Here is a 23,699-nt window from a genome sequence, read left to right on the forward strand (position 1 = left end):
ATTCCTCCAGCTCTCTTTTTCTTTCTCTGGATTGCTTTGGCTATTTGGAGTCTTTTGTATTTCCATACAAATTGTAAAACTTTTTGTTCTAGTTTTGTGAAAAATGCCATTGGTAATTTGATAGGAATTGCATTGAATTTGTAGATTGCCTTGGGTAGTACAGTCATTTTGACGATACTGATTCTTCCAATCCAAGAGCATGATATATCTTTCCATCTGTTTGTGTCATCTTTGATTTCTTTCATCAGTATCTTACAGTTTTCAGAGTACGGGTCTTTTGCCTCCTTAGGTAGGTTTATTCCTAGGTCTTTTATTTTTGATGCAATGGTAAACGGGATTGTACCCTTAATTTCTCGTTCTGATCTTTCGTTGTCAGTGTATAGAAAAGCAAGAGATTTCTGTATGTTAATTTTGTACCCTGTGACTTTACCAATTTCCTTGATGAGCTTTACTTATCTGGTAGCATCTTTAGGATTTTCTGTGTATAGTGTCATTTCATCCGCAAACAGTGACAGTTTTACTTCCTTTCCAATTTGGATTCCTTTTATTTCTCTTTTTTCTCTGATTGCCATTGGCTAGGACTTCCAAAACGATGTTGAATAAAAGTGGCGAGAGTGGACATCCTTATCTTGTTTCTGATCTCAGAGGAAATGCTTTCAGCTTTTCCCCATTGAGTATGATGCTAGCTGTAGGTTTGTTGTATATGGCCTTTATTATGTTGAGGTGTGTTCCCTCTATGCCCAACTTTCTGGCAAGTTTTTATCATAGATGGGTGTTGAATTTTGTCAAAAGCTTTTTCTGCATCTATTGAGATTATCATACTGTTTTTATTCTTCAGTTTGATCAGTATGTGTCTTGGCTTGTTCCTCCTTGGGTTTATCCTGTAAGGGACTCTGCGCTTCCTGGTCTTGAGTGAGTGTTTCCTTTCTCGTGTTAGGGGAGTTTTCGGCTGTTACTGCTTCAAATATTTTCTCATGCCCTTTCTCTCTCTCCTCCTTCTGGGACCCCTATAATGTGAATGTTGGCACGTTTAATGTTGTCCCAGAGGTGTCTTAGGTTGTCCTCATTTCTTTTGATTCTTTTTTCTTTATTCTGTTCCACAGCAGTGATTTCCACCAATCTATCTTCCAGCTCACTTATGTGTTCTTCTGCCTCATTTATTCTGCTGTTGATTCCTTCTAGTGTATTTTTCTTCACAGTTATTGTATTGTTCATCTCTGTTTGTTCTTTAAATCTTCTAGCTCTTGTTTAACATTTCTTGTGTCTTCCCAGTCTGTGCCTTCATTCTTTTTCCGAGATCTTGGATCATCTTTGCTATCATTATTCTGAATTCTTTTTCAGGCAGATTGCCCATTTCCACTTCACTTATTTGTCCTTCTGGGGCTTCATCTTATTCCTTTATCTGGAACATATTTCTCTACCATGTCATTTTATTTAACTTTCTGTGTTTGAGGTTTCCATTCCACAGGCTTCAGGATTGTAGTTCTCCTTGCTTCTGGTGTTTGCCTCCTGGTGGGTGAGGTTGGTTCAGGGGCTTGTGCAGTCTTCCTGGTGGGAGGGACTGGTGCCTGCCCCCTGGTGGGTGGAGCTGGGTCCTGCTCTTCTGGTGGACAGGGCCATGTCAAGGGGTGTGTCTAGAGGTGGTTGTGGGCTCAGGACGTTAGGTAGCCTTTCTGTTGATGAATGGGGCGTGGTCCCACCCTGTTGGTTGTTTGGCCTGAGGTGTCCCAACACTGGAGCCTGCAGGCTGTTGGGTGGGGCCAGATCTTGGTGCCAAAATGGTGACCTCCAAAAGAGCTCACGCTGAGAAGTATTCCCTGGGGCCTCTGCCACCAGTGTCCTTGTCCCCGCAGTGGGCCACAGCAGACCCCCACCTTCCTAGGAGACCCTCCAGGACCCTCACGTAGGTCTGGCCCAGGCTACTGTGGAGTCACTGCTTTGCTCTGGATCCCAGTGCATATGAAACCTTGTGTGTGCCCTCCAAGTGTGGAGTCTCTATTTCCCCTAGTCCTGTGGAGCTCCTGCACTCAAGCCCACTGGCCTTCAAAGCCAAATGCTCTGGGGGCTCTTCCTCCTGATGCCAGACCCCTAGGCTGGGGAGCCTGACGTAGTGATCAGAACTCTCACTTCTGTGGGAGAAGCTCTAACAGAGGATCCAGTTTGTGGATTATTCACCTGGCGGGTACAGGGTTTGATTATATTGAGAAAGCGCCCCTCCTGGCATCTCCTTCTGGCTCCTTCTTTGTCTTTGGATGTGGAATACCCTTTTTGATAGATTCCAGTGTTTTTTGTTGATAGTCGTTCAGCAGTTAGTTGTGATTTTGGTGTTTTCTTGAGAAGAGGTGAGCTCACATCCTTCAACTCCACCACCTTGTTTCCCTACCTTCCAAAAATGAGCAGAACTGATGTCGTTAGGTTAGAGGACCTTGGTCCTTGTCTTTTTTGGAGAGAGAATTCCACTGTAAAGCAGGCACAGAGTTTATCGGAAGCACAGTATGTGCAAAGAGAACAAAGAAGCAATTTATTTAGAGCAAAGCAGAAATACACACCCAGAGAAGAGTGTGGACGTTCTCCCTGATGAGGAGCACACCAGAGAGGTGATTTAAATCACTTATATGGAGGAAGTTTTTCCGGGCCTTTGTTTTCCTTTGGCCATTCATCTTGCTTCGTTTCCCACCTCTGACCAGACCCAGGGCCCTTCCTGATATGCGTGTGCATCTTATCGCCAAGATGGATTCCAGCACAGAGGCCTATGGAAGATTGACAGCACCTTTTATGGGGCAGCGCCCCTTCCTTTTTGACCCCCAAGGAGTCTTTCTGCACATGTGCAGTCAGGGAGGTTTCCTTGACCTCAGGAGTGATAGATGCAGTCATCTTATCTAATTACTTCAGCAGAGCTCAGCTCCTGCCATTAACTTTGTCCTTGAAGTGTCTAGGGCATACAAACCTCCAATTACTCTGCCTGACAAACTCTAGCTGTTCAGCCCAGGGGCCTGTCTACCTTCTACCTCAAATCCCCCCGAGAGATGTGAACCCCAAGAAATCTTTATTGGGAGGATGAACAGCAACAGTCTTTCCTCTATAGATTCTTTAGGCTGGCAAGGGGCTCATAGACCCTACCTACTTGGGGTCATGGAGCCCTCACCAGGTCTCATTAAGGGGCCCCAGGGTGACTTCTGTTATTATTCTGGCAAGATCCGTTTCAAGGAATGGCTGGAATCTCTGGATCACCATCATCTTGTCTGGGAAACTGTTGCAGAGAACAAACTGAAGAAGTAGATTAAAAGAAGGCAAGGGCCAAAGATCAGTAAAAGAATTATTGTAACCAGAGGCCCAAGCAGGAGTAAGAACCAGGTTACATTTGGTAACAGTTTTGGTACGGGTCCAGATAGAGTCAGTACTTGGCTTATCCTGTCCAAAGAATGGAACCATTTGGCCTGGTCATATATTTTTGATGTCCTTTTCTGTTAACCCAGTGTGATTGTTGTAGGTGTTACAGTCCCAGTTAGAAGGAGTTGGAGGATTGACAACCTGAACATTAATAGACAAAACAGATCTCATTTTTTTTTTCTGGGAGAATAAGCCTGAGACCCAATATGGACCTGGTGCTTCGGGGAGACTTGTAGTCACGTAGCCAGTTGTCTAGTTTTATCTAAGTAGGTTTTAACCTTTGATGTGGTATTAAAACATAAATAACAGGAGCTATTGGTCACTACACATGTCCCTTCTTTCTGTTAATGTATGATCTAAAGCAATTTTATTATTTAAAAATGTAGTAGTTACAAAAGGAGACCTTGAAAACATAAGGTTGTAGCTACCAGCTGTCAGCTGGTATTGTCCTGAGAACGGCCGGTGGCGTCAAATTTGACACAGCTCATAAAACTTAAGTTCTCAGCAATACAAAGTCTTTTCTGAAATCACGCCCATAGTGTCACCTAGTATTACCTTGGATGGCTGAACTACAGCTCCTTCATTTTGACGTTTAATTGTAATTTTTCCCTTAATAGCCAAAGCAGATGTCACCGTTAATGATTTTAGTGTTTTTCTAGGTATGAGAAGAGGCAAGAATTAGGGATCAAAAAAATCCTTACCTGAAAATATCTAACTATTTGAAGGCCTGTTCTGTCACTTTTTCCCAGAGCACAGAGTGCCTCATTTCTGATTTCCATTCCGAACTCTTTTCATGGGATGTTGAAGGTTAGCAGCTGAAGCAACTCATGATTTAATCCTTGTAGAGGTAGATGGCGAGTGCCAGTTTCCAGTTGGCAGGGCCCTTTATGATCATAAATTTGGACATGGTTTGGGCGGCATTTTATGACCATTTTGTACCATGGCTCTAGGAATGTTCATTCCCAGGTCTGGTGAAGATTTTGCTGACAGGCCACTCACTGTGCTATTTATTACTGGACGAGGCCTTGTTATCAGTAGCCAAAAGTCTCTGGACCACCTGTCTTACTAGTCTCTTATGATCCAGGAAAATATTCCCTTTTTTGCTTCCTCCCATATCTGGAGTTACACTAACAGTCATTGATTTCGTATGAGACTATATATATCATCATTTTATCAGAGATCAGTCATACATTTGGTAATGTAAGAAATAACAATTTTGTAAAACAGGCAATAAAAAATAATATAACTAGCAGTATTAGTAAGGTCAGAAGTAAGGGTTTAAGTCAAGAACTTACATTAGGTGCAGCCTAGTATATCCCCAAGTTGTCTGTCTTAGTCTGTTTTGTACCACTTCGTATCTTTAAGGGAAATTATATACATTGGCATTGTCCATAAGACGTTCAGCCTAATTTCCTAATGTTACTAGGCTGGTTATCCTTAGTATAGTCTAATTGTTCCTTTAAACTTAAATGATCATAGCCTGGTGTTAATCTCCAGGTTGTAGATCATGGAGTATGTGATCTTTATCCAAAGGTTGATTATGAAGTTAGGCTTCAGAAAGAAACTTAGAATGTCCCTTTAATAATTTAATTAAATTTTGTAACAATATAATGTTAACAGCAAGGAACTATCTGGGAAGTGAGTCTTAGTAGACACAGGCCTTAATTAACAAAACTAGAATTTAATATTTAGTGAAACATAATCCTTTTTCTAAAATTGTCCTCATTTCCACCAAACACAGCCAAGATCAATTTGTTTTCAAAATAAGTTTGGTCCATTGACCGCATAGGCTCCTCCATACTGACTCTGGTGTAACTCCTCAGAAGGAGTCTCAGACTAAATTCCCAAAAGGCCTCTCAAGGCCAAGAAAGCCATGCCAAAGGCCTGCCATCAGATTTTGCTTAGGTGGATTTCTGTCTTCTAGAGGTCCCTAAAGTATTTTGAGATTCCTTTACATGTCAGGAGGCAGTCTTTTTTATTTATCTGATAAGGCTGTTCATAACCCAAGGATCTCCAATTTCTGGAGGGACCAGGCAAAGAGAAAAATGTTTTAATTTTATCCTCAGGTGTAAATTACCAAATTGTTGTAAGCCATAAGTAGCTTGAGGAGAAGGGCTTTTCTGTATCTGAAAAACAAAGGTTAGAAATTGGTAATATGTCAAAGTCATATTTAATGTAATTTAATCCCATGTAATTAATTTTTGTTCTGTTTGAGTCCACTTTTTCCATTAGTTTTGTTGACCTTGCCTGATGATTGAGGATGGTAGTTACAGTGATAATTTCAAGAAGTTTGTGTTAAGGCTTTTATATAATTTGTCTAGTGAAGTGGGTGTCTCGATCGCTGGAGGTTGAAGAAAGTATACCCCAAGTGGAAAACACATTTTTTAACCATTTCCTTTTCATTGTGAGGGCATCAGCCCTGTAGCCAGGGAAGGCTTTAACCCATCAAGTAAAAATGGAGTTTGCCAGGGAGCTGGGAAAGCCAGGTGGCCATCTTGGATTTCCCATAACCCTGTTTAATTTACAGCTATTGTTTACCCATTTTAAGTTCCCTGATTTAGGAGTAGACCATTGCCATGTTACAAGGACATCAGGATGGCAGAGTCTGACAGTCAGGGGTTAATCTTTGTAGAAGCAGAGTGAACTTTATCTACATGTGTCATGATCTTTACAGATTCTGTCGTTGTTACCTTTTATTTGACAATGTTCCTCCTGTAATTTAATCTGTCAAATAATCCCAGTTAGTGTAATATTTTTCTGAGATGCCTCAGGGGCCCTCTGAAGTGCCCTGAAGTTAGCTGGAGGTCAGAAGAACTTTAATTAGAATTTGACACTTGGGAAGTTTGTTAAAAAATATCAAAAAAATATCAAAAAGTTTTAAAACACTTAGTCAAATAGAATCATAGGTCATTGTGAAATAATATTTACTCAACCAAAGTAACAAAAGATTTCAAAAGCAAATACAAATCACCTAAAGACAAAGAAATTCACACAGTCTCTTATCAAAAGCAGCATTCCAAGAAAACTTTGTTCTCTTAACAGAAAGAGAAAACTAAATTCCAGTCTTCATATCTTCTATCACCGACAACATATATTCTACTTGCTTCACACATTGAAATGCTTACCTTATCATTTTAGTAGCTTTAATTACATATTATACTTGTTAACCCTTAAAAACCTTAACCTCTAGTGAAAACCAAGAAGAAAGCAATTGTGAACTGTTTGTCGTATTGGTATTTTCTGATTAGCAAACTTAATATATTCCATAACCTCTAAAAACATGCATTTTCCCAAAGCACAGTTTCTTTTCTCAATGTAGTACAAGGCATGTGTCTGATAAACCCAAACATCTTTAGTTTCTCTCTTGCGAGAAGACAAAAGTAGGTGAATTTAGATTTGTTCAGCGATCAATATTTCAGTATTTTATCTTAAAAATGATTTAGACGTTTAATGACTTTTTATCATTTGACTTGATTTAGCAAAACTAAAGTTTCAAGGTACCAAAAATCTGGAAAAACTAAAACATAATTATTCCCACAGTGTTTACTCAAAAGCTTTTATCCCATACCATGTTAATTCTCTTGTTGACAAATGTAACAGATACAGTGTGAACTTAATGACTTTCAGTAAACCTAGGTAAAACAAAGGTATTATACTTAATATTGATGACTCTAAAGACATGTCTGTATTAATAAACTTAAACTAACTTTAATATCAGATATCAATTCAATACTGAATATTTTCCAGCACATGTGAACCTGAAATTTGTTTAGCTTAGTTTCTCTTATATATAGAATTGTTTGATTTATAAGCACTTACTTTTCTTTCAGCCAATTAAATAGAGTTCACTTACGAATTAGCCTCAGCAATATTATCCACAGACAGAGACACGTACTGAGATATACATAAATCCAGACAGACAGAGATCTCACAGTTTCTGCTTGAGGTTTAAAATGCCTCTTTGCTTTTTTTTCCCCCTTGGCTTGAAGTTCTACTAATTAACCCAAGGCTGAAGTCTCAGGCAAAGTGGGCTGTGTTTGTCTCTCAAGGACATGATAAGAGTTAACTTCAGGCTTTCTCCTGGGCGTATTTTTGTTCTCTCAGGATCAGAATTCTGAAAAAAAGTATTTTAACAAGCTAGCTTTCTCTAATTGTATATGCAGAAAGAACCAGTTTTGCAATTTCAAAAGGGTTTTATCTTAACCAGTTTTTTCTGGAGTCTAAAGAGTATTGTGGCCACACAGTGTCAAAAAAAAAAACCCATCTTTTTCTGTATTCATAGTTTCATAGCTAGAATTTAGACCAAAGAGTGCTCAAATTGGCCCTAATGACAGAGGCAGACTGGCTGATACATTGTTGTCCCAGGGATACCTTCCATGGTGTTTATGACTAAAAGTGGACAGAAAGAACAAAAATAACTTACTGCCCTGGGAGCGTTTCTGAGGGGTGGTTTTTTTTGGTTTAGGAGGAGATCCTCCCATGTTGAATAACCTGCAACTGAGAACAGTGCTCCTAGAAATGAAGTCCAGCATCCTGGAAACATTACTAGGAGGCACCTGGAGGAGATTCAGAGTGTCCTCTGAATGTCTTTCGATCTTAATGCTGATGGACTTTGGAGCATCCTCTACTCCCCCACTGATTTCTAACCAGACGTCTCTGGTCAGCTTTGGTTTCTTGCACAGGGTGCCCTCCCTTCTTACCTGGGGTGGACATTTGAACCAGTGCAGAGTGGTTGCCGGTTTTCCCTTAAGCTTTATAGACATCAGATCTCCCCTATGTCCTATAGCAAGATTTCCTACTGGGATGTACTCCTCGGGGTTAAGCATTTGTGAAATTTATGACATTATCTCCTGGGAATTGGCCAGCCCAATAGGCTGTCCATAGCAGTGTAAGGGCTGCCAAAGCTTGAGGGGTGGGGGGGTCCGAGAGGTAAAAGGAGGAACTCTTGGAAGAATTGGAGTTGGGAAACATAATTATTTCCAAAGTCATATGCCCTGGTGTTTTTTGTAACTAAGACCTCAGGGAGCCTGTGCGCTCAGCCTGACAAACACAGCATTGGCAGTTTAGAAATAAAAAGCAAAAGATCTTCTCCCAGGAGGGTGTGAAAATATGTAGTGAAAAACAGAGCCTTATGTGCAAGAAAAGTAGGAAAGAAAGGTGCAGGCCAAAGGAGAAGCTAAGGAAGATAGTGCGAGCAGAGGTCTCTAGCCATAGTTGAGCAAGACCTGCAAGTTACCTTGGAAGCAATCCAAGTCATGGCGCCAGATGACGTCGGCAGGTGAGAGGACCTTGGTCCTTGTCTTCTTGGGAGAAAGAATTCACAAAAAGACATTGTAAAGCAGGCACAAGATTTATTGGAAGCACAGTATGTGCAAAGAGAACAAAGAACCAGTTTATTTAGAGCAAAGCAAAAATACACACCCAGAGAAGAGTGCAGGCATCCTCCCTAATGAGGAGCACACCAGAGAGGTGATTTAAATCACTTATATGGAGGAAGTTTTTCCAAGTGTTTGTTTTTCTCTGGCCCGTCATCTTGCTTCGTTTCCAACCTCTGACCTGACCCAGGGTGCTTCTCCATATGCGTGTGCATCTTTTTGCCAAGATGGATTCCAACACAGCAGCCTATGGGACATTGACAGCACCTATTATGGGGTAGCGCGCCTCCCTTTTTGACCCCCAAGGAGTCTTTCTGCACATGTGCAGTCAGGGAGGTCTCCTTGACCTCAGGAGTGATAGATGTGGTCATCTTATCTCTTTATTCTGGCAGAGCTCAGCTCCTGCCATTAGCTTTGTCCTTGAAGTGTCTAGGGAACACAAAGCTCCAATTTACTCTGCCTGACAGACTTTAGCTGTTCAGCCCAGGGGCCCATCTACATCTACCTCCCAGCTCAGAACCACCAGCCAGGATCTGCCGAGAAGCCTTGTTCACGAAGCCGACAGCAGGTTTGGCTGACGTCTTAGCAAGCCTGAGAACCTCAGCAGGGGCTGAGGTGCATGGGCCAACTTGATCCCCTGAATTTTAGCCTGCAGAGCCTCTCCTGAGCGAGAGAGCCAGGGCTGGGTTGATCGTTGGGCCAAGTGGCTGCCTGTGGGGCGGCAGTCTGGCAACTGCTCCAAGGCAATGGGTGGTTTGGGTCGCAGACTCACCAACTCACTGTGTGATCTCTGGCGGGTTGGGACTTGCCTGTTGCGCCCCACCAGACTTCCCAGGCTCCAGGAGGGACTCTGGAGGAGAAAAGACCCCTGAAATGCTGTAACTTCTTAATACGAACTTTCTTAGCAAGTGGAAATGTACTTGTTCAGAAATGAAAGTAAATAAGCAACAAGCCTCTAATTTTTTATTTGAGACTCGTTATAATATTTCATATCAATTTGAAATTCACCTAAGGATAAGTAAGTTTTTTTTTTAAGTTCTAAATATGTAATTTCAGACTTAAACAGCATGAACTTATCACTAACAGAATTTGTACTTATTTTCCAGGCGATTAATGTGGATCTGACTCATATTGAAAATAGAATTGGTGACATTGTTAAATCAGAAAAACATGTTCAGCTAGTGTTGGGACAACTGATAGATGAGTATGTACGATATTTAAGGACACTTTTTTGTTTTCTTTTTTTGTAAGTAAATTTATACTTAAATTTAGAACAGTTGTGGCCACTTCAGCATTTTGTTTAGAACGCTTAGTGCTCATTTTCATTGTAAGGATCATTGTACTTAAAAAATAAGTGCTTACTTGTGTGGAGTACTTGGAAATAATATAACTTCTATTTTTTTCTATTGTTTTAAAGCGACACAAAACATAATTTTTATCATCTTTCCTGTATGAGTTTAACTCTGAAAGCAGAATTGTTCCAAAAATATTAATGAAAATGATTGCAGAATTTTAATTGTTGAAAACAATTTCAGCATTTATTATTTGATTAACCTTACATTTAGTTACATTGATAAGAACATTTTCAGAATATGAGTAATGAATGGTGTTTACCTAAACATATTCATTACTTTTGAGGCATACCTTATTGCAACAGGAATTAGACATAATAGAGGAAAATTATTATTCCTAATTGGGTTTTTCCTTTTTTTTTTTAAACTATTAGGAACTATTTGGATCGGTTAGCAGAAGAGGTAAATGATAAATTACAGGAAAGTGGTCAGGTAACCATATCCGAACTGTGTAAAACCTATGATCTTCCCGGAAACTTTCTGACACAGGTATTTTTTTCTTAATACTATAATATGTCTTTTCAGATAAATAAAAGAATTTTAATGGGAGGGAAGAAACTATACCTTCTTACCATTAATTGATTTTTTGCAAGTGTTTTGACTACTGATGTTCTAACAATATATTTGGGGAATACTTAAACATTGATGGCTCTGATGAGATTGTTTAGACGTGATTGTAATCTTCCTGAACCCAGAGACACCCTAAACTTAAGTAGACTTAAGTTCTAGGCCTGCTTTGATGCAGTAGCAGGTATACCATAAGCATATAGGTTTATTTAACGTTCTGATAACAACTGTACAGAAACTTTAACCAGGGTATCATCAGTTCTGATTGCCTAGTTATATTTTAAGAAATATTTTAAGAAATAACTGATGAAGACTATAATTTAGAAGGGGTGCTACTGGCATCTTGTGTGGTAAAGGTCAAGGCTGATGCTAAACATCCTGCAGTGCACAGAACATCCCTTCCCAACAAAGAATTTTCTTGCCCAAAATGTAAGTAGTACCAACATCTTTTGATGTCACCTTTTTTCCTCTAAACTGTCAGTGTGACAGGAAGAAGAACCAAGGAATCACTTATATTCTCTTCATTTTTGGTACTTGTGTCAATACTCAAATCAGATATCTTGATTTATAGTGTAATAACAATGCTACCTGAAAATAGAGGCTAGTTCCCTGTTTGTTGTTTCTTTTTTCTTAAAATGGTTTGACATTTTAGAATTATAGAAGTCCATTTGGTACAGTGGAAAGTGCATGGGCTTTGGAGTTAAACAGACCTTGATTTGAATTCTGGCTATGCCACTGCTTAGTTATTCAGTGTCAGGAAAATTATTTCATGTCTTTTGTGCTTCCAGTTACATATCCGAAAATGGGAATAATTGTCTCTTTCATAGATCTCAGTGAGGTTATATTCATGATATATCTACTGAAATGGCTGGCACAGTGAAAGTACTCAATAAATGATGGTTTTGTTTTGTATTTACTGCAACAAATAAGGGAAAAGCCAAATCTCTTTTTAGGTATACTTTAACTTACCAAACCATAATTGCATGAGATTAATTTATAATAAAACAGATTTACTCATTCATTTTAGCTGAGTGATTTCTCCTAATTGCATCTAAAATACCATTTAGGACATAGATCTGTTTTACAAAGCATTTCAGGAGCCTAAGCTCCTGAGCAAATGTATGTAAATCACAGAAGATAAAATCGGCAAATACATATAAATCACAGAAGGTAAAAAAAAAAAATTTTTAGACTCTTAAATAAAAGTATCAGAACAGATTCAAATGATTTCTTATAAAATTGTGCTACTGATACATTTTAGAAATATATATAGTTTCTTAATATTTTTCAGTTTTAATTTTTCTCAGTTTCACAGGCAGTATTCTAAAAGCTCATTAAGAAGTTGTTTGGAAAGCATTTTTCTGTACCATAAAAGTATCAGCCAGCTGACTTGAGTAGATTTAACTTGTCCTGGGAAGGCAAATATGTCCAGGCTTATTTTATATGTACCTGATCCCAGTCATAGTGTAGCTGTGGAAAAATACTCTCTTGAGATTACCAAGAAATCAGGTTGTCTGTCAGTATAGATTTCTGGACACAGTTTGTTAATATTTGCATCACAGAAGATAACTTTTCAGGTCTTATGTTTCCCTAGGTTGCAGAATCTTGGAATAATATTTATATTTCTCTCTGTTAGTGTTAGAAGGTCCATATAGGATCCTCTCCAAGACCCATGTATATGTCTTGGCTGTCTATGTGTCAGACTGCCTGTATCTAGAAAATTGGTTAATCAATCTCTTTTATTTTACCATAGAAATAGGCCTTATTTTAGCATGTAGCTGAGCCTTTTAACATTCAGCTATTTGATTCATTCGATTCTTGTCTCTGCCATAAGATTATGAAGTTTCCTAGATCCTAAGTCTTCATTTTACCTTATATATCTTGTTAATTCATGCTTGCTGAAATTATTCAGTCATATGATTAATACAGCATCAGCATGCAACATGACGCTAGTAAGACTGTACAAATGTGTAATTCTGTTCTTTCAAATTAATAAGAATTTTCATCCATCTTTACCCTCAGGCGCTAACTCAGCGACTAGGTAGAATTATTAATGGACACATTGATCTTGATAACAGAGGAGTAATATTTACTGAAGCTTTTGTAGCTAGACATAAAGCACGCATCCGTGGGTTGTTCAGTGCTATTACCCGGTAAGCATATTTTAAATTATGTATATTTTTACATTTGTTTGATAATTGTTTGCTTTTTTGTTGTTTTAAAGCAGAATCTCATTCAGGCCCCTAGTTTATTGAATAGACAGAGGGCAGCTTCTGTGAAATAGGAATGGGGATTCCAGAGCCCTAGAATGTGGCCACACTCTCTCCAACGCACATCTCCTTTACTCGCCTACCTTCACCATCCTTATGACCCCAGATGTACTTCTACAGAACACCCAGATCATATATAAAGTCACCCTGGGATCATGGAAAGAGGATGCGGTCAGAAGTCCTTGGGTCATATCCCTATCACATAGTAACCTTGTGACCTTGAGTAGATAAGTCAGTCAGTCACCTAACTTCTTTGGGCCACAGACGGGGCTGGATGACTTTAGAACTTTTTTTTTTTTACTAAATAACATTCTAGAATTCTAATGAATAACAATTTTACTTTCAAAATCACTTGAACTTAATGTTTGGGCCCTGTGTAACAAACTCCGGTGTGGAATTAAGAAAAACTACATTCTCAATTCTCTCTTTTCTCCTGTGTCATTTAGTTTATCTCAGTGGTTTTTGGGTCCCACCAGCATTTAAATGTCCAGATTTCTCCATTTTAAAACAATCAAACCTCTCTCAACCCCATTCACTCCCTTTACCATCTTGTTTATTCCTTTCCTTAAAGTGAACCTTCTCGAATTGATGTCTACAGTTACTATCTCAGTTTTCTTACCTTTAGTCACTTCTCAACTCACCCACCTGGCTTCTACAACTTACGTAGCAATGATGTCAGTATCATTAAATTTAATGGGTATTTCCTGTCCTTGTTTTACTTTATAGCACCATTTAACCCCAATTACGGCTTCCTTCTTGAAATGTTCTCATCTCTCTTTTTTTTTTTTCTTTCTTAACACTGTACTTTCCTGGTTTCTTTTTACCTCTTTTGGCTGTACCTTATTAGGCTGTACCTTTTCTGGCTCTTCCTTCTTTCACGAGCCTTGAAAGTTTTGTTTCAGGCCATCTTTTCTTCTCAGTCCTGTACTGTCTGCCTAGGTGCTTTTACCTTTCTTCTAAGTTTCAGACTCATACTATCTGTACAGCATCTCTGTTGAAGTGTTTTATTATAAGTGCCTCAAATTCAGCATATTTAAAATAACTCACTACTGTCCCACTTTCCACCTCTTCTGAATTTATTCTTCCACTGGTGTTTCCATTACCAGTAAATATCATCATCAGGTTGGTTTTGCCAGAAAACTGGGAGTCCTCCTTTATGCCATCCTTTCTCTTACCTCCCTTTCCATAACACAACATCTTTTGAATTCATATTTTAAATATTTATGTAATCTTTACTTCTCTGACATCACCATTCTTACCACTTCAGTCCATTTTTTACCTAGACTGTATCAGGAGCTCTCTAACAAGTCCCCCTTCTTCTACTCTTATTACTTTTCAGGACATTTTTTCGTGGCAGCCACAGTGATTTCTTTTTGTCATTCAGCAAATCAAAAGCACTCATTGAACACCTAATACATTCAGGGCCCTGGTGGAACAAAAGACTAAAAGGATAGAAGAGAGAGCTTGCAATCTAATGCAACAGTTTTCTTTCTCTCTTTCTTCCTTTTTTTATCTCACACTTACAGAAAAGTTGCTAGAGAACCTTTTTGTTTTTTAATTCTGTCACATTTGAGAGAAAGTGGCTGACATGATGTCCCATAATCACACTTTAGTCTGTATTTGTATTTCCTACAAACAAGGGCAACGTCCTATAGAACTACAATACAAACATCAAAATCAGAAAATTGACCATGATCCATTACTATTATCCAGTCCTTGGATCCCATTCATGTTTTACCAGTTGTTCCAATAATATTCTTTATACAAAAAGGATCCAGTTCAGAATCACATAGTGCATTTAATTGTCATGTCATGTCTCCTTAGTCACTGGAACACTTACCTTACTTTCATGACCTTGACACTTGAAGATCACAGGCCAGTTATTTCATAGAATATTCAGTCTTTTCTTTCTGCTACTTTGTCATATTTATATTCAGGTTATGCCTCTTTGGCAGGAATATCACAAAAGTGATTATATGTTCTTGTCATTGAACCCTATCAGGTGGCATACAATTTAGATTTTTCCAGTTACTGATGAGGTGCACTGTGACTTCTTAATAAGGAGATATCTGCTAGGCTTCTCATAAAGATTCTTGTTTCCCTTTATAATTAAGTATTTATGGGGAGGGCAGTTTGAGATCATGTGAGTTACCCTGTTTTTCATCAAATTTTCAGTTTATTCATTTATTAAATCACTGTGGACTTATGGTTTTCTATATTATTCATTAGATTATAATCTATTGTTACCATTATTTAGATTTTCAAATTGGCTCTGATTTAGCTAGTGGAAGGCCTTTCAAGCTGGCTTCTGTGTCCTTTTGACGTGTCCCCATCATTCTTCCAACACTTCTTTCTGGCGCAACAAGAAGTTCCAGGCTCAGTTCATACTTTACCTGTTCCAACCTTGGAATCAGCCATTTCTCCAACGAGCCCTGGTTCCTTTTAGTAGAGTATAGTATTTAGAAACCAAGATCTGGACACTAGATTGTTTATTGCTGTTTGGTTGTTCCTACTCCCAAGCCCTCTCAGCAGACAAGCTAAGGTATACACGTTACACAATTGTATACACCCCCCTATATATCTATATTTTTGTATTTTTGTGTATCAGGAACCATGAGTTCACACTGATACCTTCAACACTCTAAGTCTTGTTCTAGTTTTCTCCTTTTCCATAATTGTAACTCCCTTCTCTGTCCATGAGAAACCTAGCTCCCATTATCCTTAATGTATTTACTTATTTGATTAATTCCCCTTTATGTGACTGATCTCCCATTTGCTGCTACAGCTCTCTTCCCTATGTGGATGTCTGCTTTACATAGGCTCTGACAGATTCCACCAGATCACCCTTCTAACACAAGAACAGTAGTTTTTTCCAGGAGAGGAACTGAGTAGCTGAGTGATAGGAATGGAGGGGGACTCCGTTTTGTAACTTTTTTGTACCCTGAACATTTATCACTTAGTCAAAAAAACAAAAAAAAAAACTAAAAGTGTATTTTTCCTATTAACAAATATTTATCCTTTTTCTTTGACTAGTTTTTGTGGTGAGTGTAGTTATCATCTGGTTCAGCAAATAATATTTTCCTGACTCATAGTAGCCCTGAGTTTCTCTGTATGGAGGTATTATCAAACCATGAGAGCAAAAACAAATTTTGAGCCACAAAAGATGTTGCTAGGCTGTGTGGCTTCTAGTTAGTACCATTTAAGGTAATGTATCTTCATATTTGCCTCTTAAATACAAGGAACCAACTCAGTTTTCTGGTCTAACTTCAGAGAGAAGACCTGCATCTCTGACTGAAAAGGGTTTATGTTTATTGTTACTATACGTAGCCAGAAAGAAGAGCAGGAAGTAGTTAGTGAGAAGAATACTAAGCTACATTGTATTCCAGATTGAAATAATTCAGTAGCTAAGTTTCATTGTACAAAAAAAGCTAGAAATTTTGTGCAATCCAATTAAACTTTTATTGAACACCCACAGTAAGTTATGCACCCAGCAGTTTTAAGATAAAGTTCTTCAAGATGCCCTCTGCATTTTTGTAGGAATGTGTTCAGGTAGAAAGGAACAGAAAACAAAAAACGTGAGAAGGTTGTAATAAGATAAACAGGAGAGCAAACTTCACGTAATTGGACCTAATTGGTCCGGGGGGGGCGGGCTCTAGATAATTCAACTGAAAATTTTAGGTAAAATAATTTAATACAAACCAAATTGATCTATATAGGAATTTGGTAAAAATAATAGTTTAGTCAAAAATCCCCAAACACAGCGGTTTTAAGTATTAATTCATATTTAGACAACTGTTTCTGCTCTCCCAGGTTTGTCATAGGGAAAATTTATAACATTTCAAATAATCAACAAGAGAGAATCAAGTAGTTGGAATAACTTAAAAGTCTTTTAGTTATATGTGTAAGAATAAAAACACAGACTAAACCTAAACCAGAGAACTGGTATAATTGGCTTAAAATGAATAGGGATGAAAAAATTGGAGTCAGAAAAAAGTCTAGACCTTTTTTTTCAATAGTTTCCTTTACTTAAAATAAATTGTAATTATTATAAAAGAAAAGCATTCACAGGGATCTATCCAAAAGAAATGAAAACATATCTCTGCACAAAGGCATGAAACAAATCTTCATAGCAGCATTATTCATAATAGCCCCAAACTGGAAATAATCCAGGTGTCCATCAACTGACAAATGGATACAAACAACAAAATATGGTATATCCATACACCAGTATGCTATTCAGCAACAAAAAGGAGTGAATACTGATCTGTGCTTTATTATGCATGAACCTCAAAGACATGCTAAGTAAAAGAAGCTGGATACAAGAGACCACATACTGATTCCATTTATAAGAAATCTCTAGAAAAGCACATTTGTAGAGGCAGAAAGCAGATCAGTGGTTCTCTAGGTCTACGGGTGGCAACAGGAATTAACTGCAAATATCTGGGAAGGAACTTTTTGGGTGATGGAAACCTTCTAAAACTGGATTGTGGTGTTGGTTGCTCAGTTCTGTTAATTTATTGAGATTGTTGAATTGTATACTTAGAATTGGTTAGATTTATATGTAAATTTTGTATATCTCATTAAAGCTGTTCAAAAAAAAAGAAATGGGGCTTCCCTGGTGGCACAGTGGTTGAGAGTCCGCCTGCCAATGCAGGGGACACGGGTTCGTGCCCCGGTCCAGGAAGAGCCCACATGCCACGGAGCGGCTGGGCCCATGAGCCATGGCCACTGAGCCTGCGTGTCCAGAGGCCACAACAGTGAGAGGCCTGCATACCGCAAAAACAAAACAAACAAACAAACAAAGAAATGTATAATCATTATAGAAAAGACTGATAAGCAAAAGAGAGAAATTAAAGTGGATTTCTCCCAGTCATACACCCTAACTGGAATACAGCATTCAGTTTCCTTTCAGTATGTTTGTGATCTCATTTTTCTTCAGAAATGGAATCATATAACATTCACTGACTTCCCAGGTGAGGGGAGCCTCACAGACAGAAAAAATAGAATGAACAAGAAATTAACATACAATAAAGGGCAAGACAGATAGTCAAGAGTCACCAAATTTGAGGTGAAATTTTGGTGGGAAAGCAAATTGATCACAGAATGGGAGGACAGATCAATTACCTGGTATTTCAATAGCATAATTCTGCTTAAGGATGTAAAATTTGGTGCAGTTTTTTATTTTTTTTTAGTTGATTTACAGTGTTGTGTTGGTTTCTGGTGTTCAGCAAGCAATTCAGTTATATATGTGTATATATATTTTTCTTCATGTTCTTTTCCATTATACTTTATTACAGGATACTGAATATAGTTCCCTGTACTATACAGTAGGACCTTCTTGTTTATCTATTTTATATATAGTAGTTTGTATCTGCTAATCCCAAACTTCTGATTTATCCCTCCCCCACCCCTTTTCCCCTTTGATAACCATAAGTTTTCTATGTCTGAGTCTGTTTCTGTTTTGTAAATAAGATCATTTGTATCATAGTTTAGATTCCATATGTAAGTGATGTCATATGGCATTTGTCTTTCTCTGACTTCACTTTGTATGATAATCTCTAGGTCCATCCATGTTGCTGCAAATGGCAACATTTGATTCTTTTTTATGGCTGAGTAATATTCTATTGTGTGTGTGTATATATATATATCACATCTTCTTTATCCATTCATCTGTTGATGGACACTTAGGTTGCTTTCACATCTTGGCTATTATTAATAGTGCTGCTATGAACATTGGGGTGTGTGTATCTTTTAAAATTAGAGTTTTTGTCTTTTCTGGATATATGCCCAGGAGTGAGATTGCTGGATCAAAAGGTAGCTCTATTTTTAGTTTTTTAAGGAACCTCCATACTGTTTTCCACAGTGGCTGCACCAGTTTACATTCCCACCAACAGTGTAGGAGGGTTCCCTTTTCTCCACACCCTTTCCAGCATTTATTATTTGTAGACTTTTTGATGATGGCTATTCTGACCCATGTGAGGTGATACCTCATTGTAGTTTTGACTTGCATTTCTCTAATAATTAGTGATGTTGACCATCTTTTCGTGTGCCTATTGGCCATCTTTATGTCTTCTTTGGAGAAATGTCTATTTAGGTCTTCTGTCCATTTTTGACTGGGTTGTTTGGTGTTTGTTTTTTTTTTTAAATTGAGCTATATAAACTGTATATTTGGAAATAACTCCTTGTTGGTCACATTGTTTGCAGACATTTTCTCCCAGTACGTAGGTTGTCTTTTCATTTTGTTTATGGTTTCCTTTGCTGTGCCAAAGCTTATCAGTTTGATTTGGTCCCATTTGGTTATTTTTGCTTTTATTTCTGTTACCTTGGGAGGCTGATCTAAGAAAACATTGCTACAATTTATGTCAGAGAATGTTTTGCCAATGTTCTCTTCTAGGTGTTTTATGGTGTCATGTCTTATATTTAAGTCTTTAAGCCATTTTTGAGTTTATTTTTGTGTATGGTATGAGGGAGCGTTCTACCTTCATTGATTTACATGTGGCTGCCCAGCTTTCCCAGCCCACTTGCTGAAGAGACTGTCTTTTCCCCATTGTATATTCTTGCCTCCTTTGTCGAAGATTAATTGACCATGGGGGGTGTGTGGGTTTATTTCTGGACTCTCTTTGTCTTCTGTTATTGTTGTTTTGGGCCGTGTGGCTTGCAGGATCTTAGTTCCCTGACCGAGGATTGAACCTGTGCCCTTGTCAGTGAAAGCACAGAGTCCTAACGACTGGACCACCAAGGAATTCCCTGGGCTCTCTTTTCTGTTGCATTGATCCATGTGTCTGTTTTTGTGCCAATACCATGCTGTTTTGATTACTGTAGCTTTGTAGTATTGTCTGAAGTCAAGGAGGGTTATCCCTCCTGCTTTGTTCTTTTTCCTCAGGATCGCTTTGGCAATTCTGGGTTTTTTATAGTTCCATATAAATTTTAGGATTATTTGTTCTAGTTCTGTGGAAAATGTCATGGGTAATTTGATAGGGATTCCATTAAATCTGTAGATTGCTTTGGGTAGTATTACTATTTTAACAATATTCTTCCAATCCAAAAGCATGAGATATCTTTCCATTTCTTTGAATCATCTTCAGTTTCCTTTGTTAATGTTTTGTAGTTCTTAGCATATAAGTCTCTCACCTCCTTGATGAGGTTTATTCCTAAGAATATCTTTTTTTGATGCAGTTTTTAAAGGGAATTTTTTTTTACTTTGCCTTTCTGATATTTCATTGTTAGTATAAAGAAATGCAACAGATTTCTGTATGATAATCTTGTATCCTGCTACCTCGCTGAATTCATTTATCAGTTCTAGTTTTTGTGTGGTGTCTTTAGGATTTTCCGTATATGGTATTATGTCATCTGCTTATAATGATAATTTTACCTCTTCCCTTCCAATTTGTGTACCTTTTATTGCTTTTTATTGTCTGATTGCTGTGGCTAGGACTTCTGATACTGTGTTGAACAGAAGTGGTGACAGTGGGCATCCTTGTAGTAAATTTCAGCAGGAATGCGTTCAGCTTTTCACTGTTGAGTATTACGTTGGCTGTGGGTTTGTCATAAATAGCTTTTATTATGTTGAGATATGTTCCCTCTGTACCCACTTTGGTAAGAGTTGTTATCATGAGTGGATGTTGAATTTTGTCAAATGCTTTTTCTGCAGCTATCGAGATGATCATGTGGTTTTTGTCTGTTCTTTTGTTTATGTGGTGTATCCCATTGATTTGCTATGTTGAACTATCCTTGTGAACTTGGGATGAATCCCAATTGGTCGTGGTGTATGATCTTTTTTATGTGTTGTCAGATTCGGTTTGCTAATGTTTTGTTGAGATTTTCTGCATCTACATTTGTCAGAGATACTGGTAATTTTCTTTTTTGGTGGTATTTTTGTTTGGTTTTGGTATCAGGATGATGGTGACTTCATAGAATGTCTTTGGGAGTGTTCCCTCCTCTTCAGTCTTTTGGAAGAGTTTGAAAAGGATTGGTGTAAGTTCTTTGTATGGTTGGTAGAATTAATTCCCCAGTGTAGCCATCCCGTCCTGGACTTCTGTTTGCAGGGAGTTTTTTTTATTACAGATTCTGTTTCACTTCTAGTGATCATTCTGTTCAAATTAATTTGTTTCTTAATTCAGTTTTGGAGGACTGTATGTTTCTAGAAACTTGTCCATTTCTTCTGGGTTGTCCAATTTGATGGCATATAATTGTTCATAGTATTCTCTTATGGTTTTTGTATTTCTGTGGTATCAGTTGTTATTTCTCCTCTTTTATTTCTTATTTTATTTAGTTCTCTCTCTTCTTCTTGGTGAGCCTGGCCAGAGGTCTGTAGGTTTTGTTTACCCTTTGAAAGAACCAGCTCTTGATTTTATTGATTTCTTTTTTTTTTTAATTGCAGTATAGATTTACAGTGGTGTGTTTCAGGTGTACAGCATAGTGATTCAGTTACATGTATGTATATGTATATGTGTGTGTATATATATTCTTTTTCAGATTCTTTTCCCTTATAGATTATTACAAAATATTGAGTATAGTTCCCTGTGGTATACAGTATGTCCTTGTTGTTTATCTATTGATATTTTATGTATAGTAGTATGTATATGTTAATTCCAAGTTCCTCATTTATCCCTCCCTCCTACCTTTCCCCTTTGGTGACTATAAGTTTGTTTTCTATGCCTGTGGGTCTATTTCTGTTTTGTAAATAAGTTTATTTGTATCATTTTTTTTTTTTTTAGATTCCACATATAAGCAATATCGTATGATATTTGTCTTTTTTGGCTTATTTCACTTAGTATGATAATCTCTAGTTCCATCCATGTTGCTGCAAATGGCATTATTTCATTTTTCTTATGGCTGAGTAATATCCCATTGCGTGTGTGTGGGTGTGTATGTATGTCTGTCACATCTTCTTTATCCATTCATCTATCAATGGACATTTAGGTGGCTTCCATGTCTTGTGTATTGTAAATAGTGCTGCAATGAACATTGGGATGCATGTATCTTTTTGAATTATAGTTTTGTCCAGTTATATGCCCAGGAGTGGGATTACAGGATCATATGGTAACTCTAGTTTTAGTTTTTTTAAGGAACCTCCATAGTGCCTGTACAGATTTACATTCTCACCAACAGTGTAGGAGGGTTCCTTTTTCTCCATACCCTCTTCAGCATTGTTTGTAGACGTTTTTGATGATGGTCATTCTGACTGGTGTCAGGTGATACCTCATGGTAATTTTGATTTGCATTTTTCTAATAATTGGCATTGTTGAGCGTTTTTTTCATCTGTATTGGCCATCTGTATGTCTTTGGAGAAGTGTCTGTTTAGATCTTCTACCTGCTTTTTGATTGGGTTGTTTGTTTCTATTTTTTTAAATCTCTTTTATTTATTCCCTCTCTGATCTTCATTATTTCCTTTCTTTTTCTGACTTTAGGTTTTGTTTTTTTCTTTTAATTCTTTTAGGTGGTAGGTTAGGTTGTTTATTTGAGATTTTTCTTATTTTTTGAGGAAGGCCTGTATTGCTGTGAACTTCCCTCTAAGGACTGCTTTTGCTGCATGCCATAGATTTTGTATGGTTGTGCTTTCATTGTCAGTTGTCTCAAGGTATTTTTAAATTTCCTCTTTGATTTCATCTTGAGCCATTGTTTTTTTAGTAGCATGTTGTTTAGTCTCCATGTAATCGTTTTTTTTCTTGTTTTTCTTTCTGTGGTTGATTTCTAGTTTCATGCTGTTGTGGTCAGAAAAGATACTTGAAATAATTTCTATCCTCTTCAATTTGTTGAGGTGTGTTTTGTGTCCTTGTATGTGGTCAGTCCTAGAGAATGTTCCATGTGCACTTGAAAACAGTTGTGTATTCTGGTTTTATTGGATGTAATGCCCTGAAAATATCAATTAAGTCTAACTATTCTAATGTGTCATTTAGGATCTCTGTTGCATTATTGATTTTCTGTCTGGAAGATCTATCCATTGATGTGAGTCTGGTGTTAAAGTCTCCTACTATTAGTATTTGTTTTATGTATTCAGATGCTCCTATATTGGGTGCATATATGTTAAAGAGTATAATATCCTCTCCTTGTATTGATCCTTTTATCATTATTCAGTGCCCTTGTTTATCTTTTTTATGGTCTTTGTTTCAAAGTCTGTTTTCTCTGATATGAGTATTGCTACCCCCACCTTCTTGTCACTTCCATTTGCATGATACATCTTTTTCTATCTCTTCACTTTCAATCTATGTGTGTCATTTGCCCTAAAGTGGGTCTTTTGTAGACAGCATGTTGTAGGCTCTTGTTTTTTTATCCAATCTGCCACTCTTTGACTTTTGATTGGAGCATTTAGTCTATTGACATTTAAGGTAATTTTTGATAGATATGTATTTGTTGCCATTTTAAACCTTGTTTTCCAGTTGATTTTGTATTTATTTGTTCCCTTCTTTTTCTTTTTGTCTTTCCTATTGTGGTTTGATGGTTTTCTTTTTATGCTTTTGTTCTCTTCTTTTTGTTTTTTGTGAATCTATTGTATGTTTTTGATTTGTGATTACGCTGTTTTTCAAGTATGTTAACCCATTCCTGTATCTACTTGCTACAAACTGGTAGTCATATAGGCTCAAACACATTCTAAAAAAAAAAAAATCTGTATTTTCTTACTTTTCTCCCCCATATTTTTTGATTTCAATGTCCTCTTTTGCACCTTCATGTTTATCCTTTTGCTGTTCATTGTAGTTAATATCGCTTTCACAATAATTTTTTAAAAATCTGTGTACTGGCTTATT

General features: G+C 37.5%; 1 protein-coding gene across 1 annotated transcript in view; it reads left to right on the top strand.

Annotated features, from left to right (window-relative positions):
• Positions 1-23,699, top strand: part of UFL1 (UFM1 specific ligase 1) — a 49,844-nt gene that overhangs the window by 4,756 nt on the left and 21,389 nt on the right. Inside the window, exons 4-6 of the mRNA XM_029223992.1 lie at positions 9,872-9,969; positions 10,492-10,606; positions 12,707-12,837. Coding sequence (XP_029079825.1) covers positions 9,872-9,969; positions 10,492-10,606; positions 12,707-12,837 — 344 coding nt within the window. The remainder of the gene's footprint in view (positions 1-9,871; positions 9,970-10,491; positions 10,607-12,706; positions 12,838-23,699) is intronic.

The sequence above is a fragment of the Monodon monoceros genome, unplaced genomic scaffold (genome assembly GCF_005190385.1).
Source record: "Monodon monoceros isolate NGI ecotype Baffin Bay Population unplaced genomic scaffold, NGI_Narwhal_1 Super_Scaffold_15, whole genome shotgun sequence".
In the NCBI taxonomy this organism is placed as follows: Eukaryota; Metazoa; Chordata; class Mammalia; order Artiodactyla; family Monodontidae; genus Monodon; species Monodon monoceros.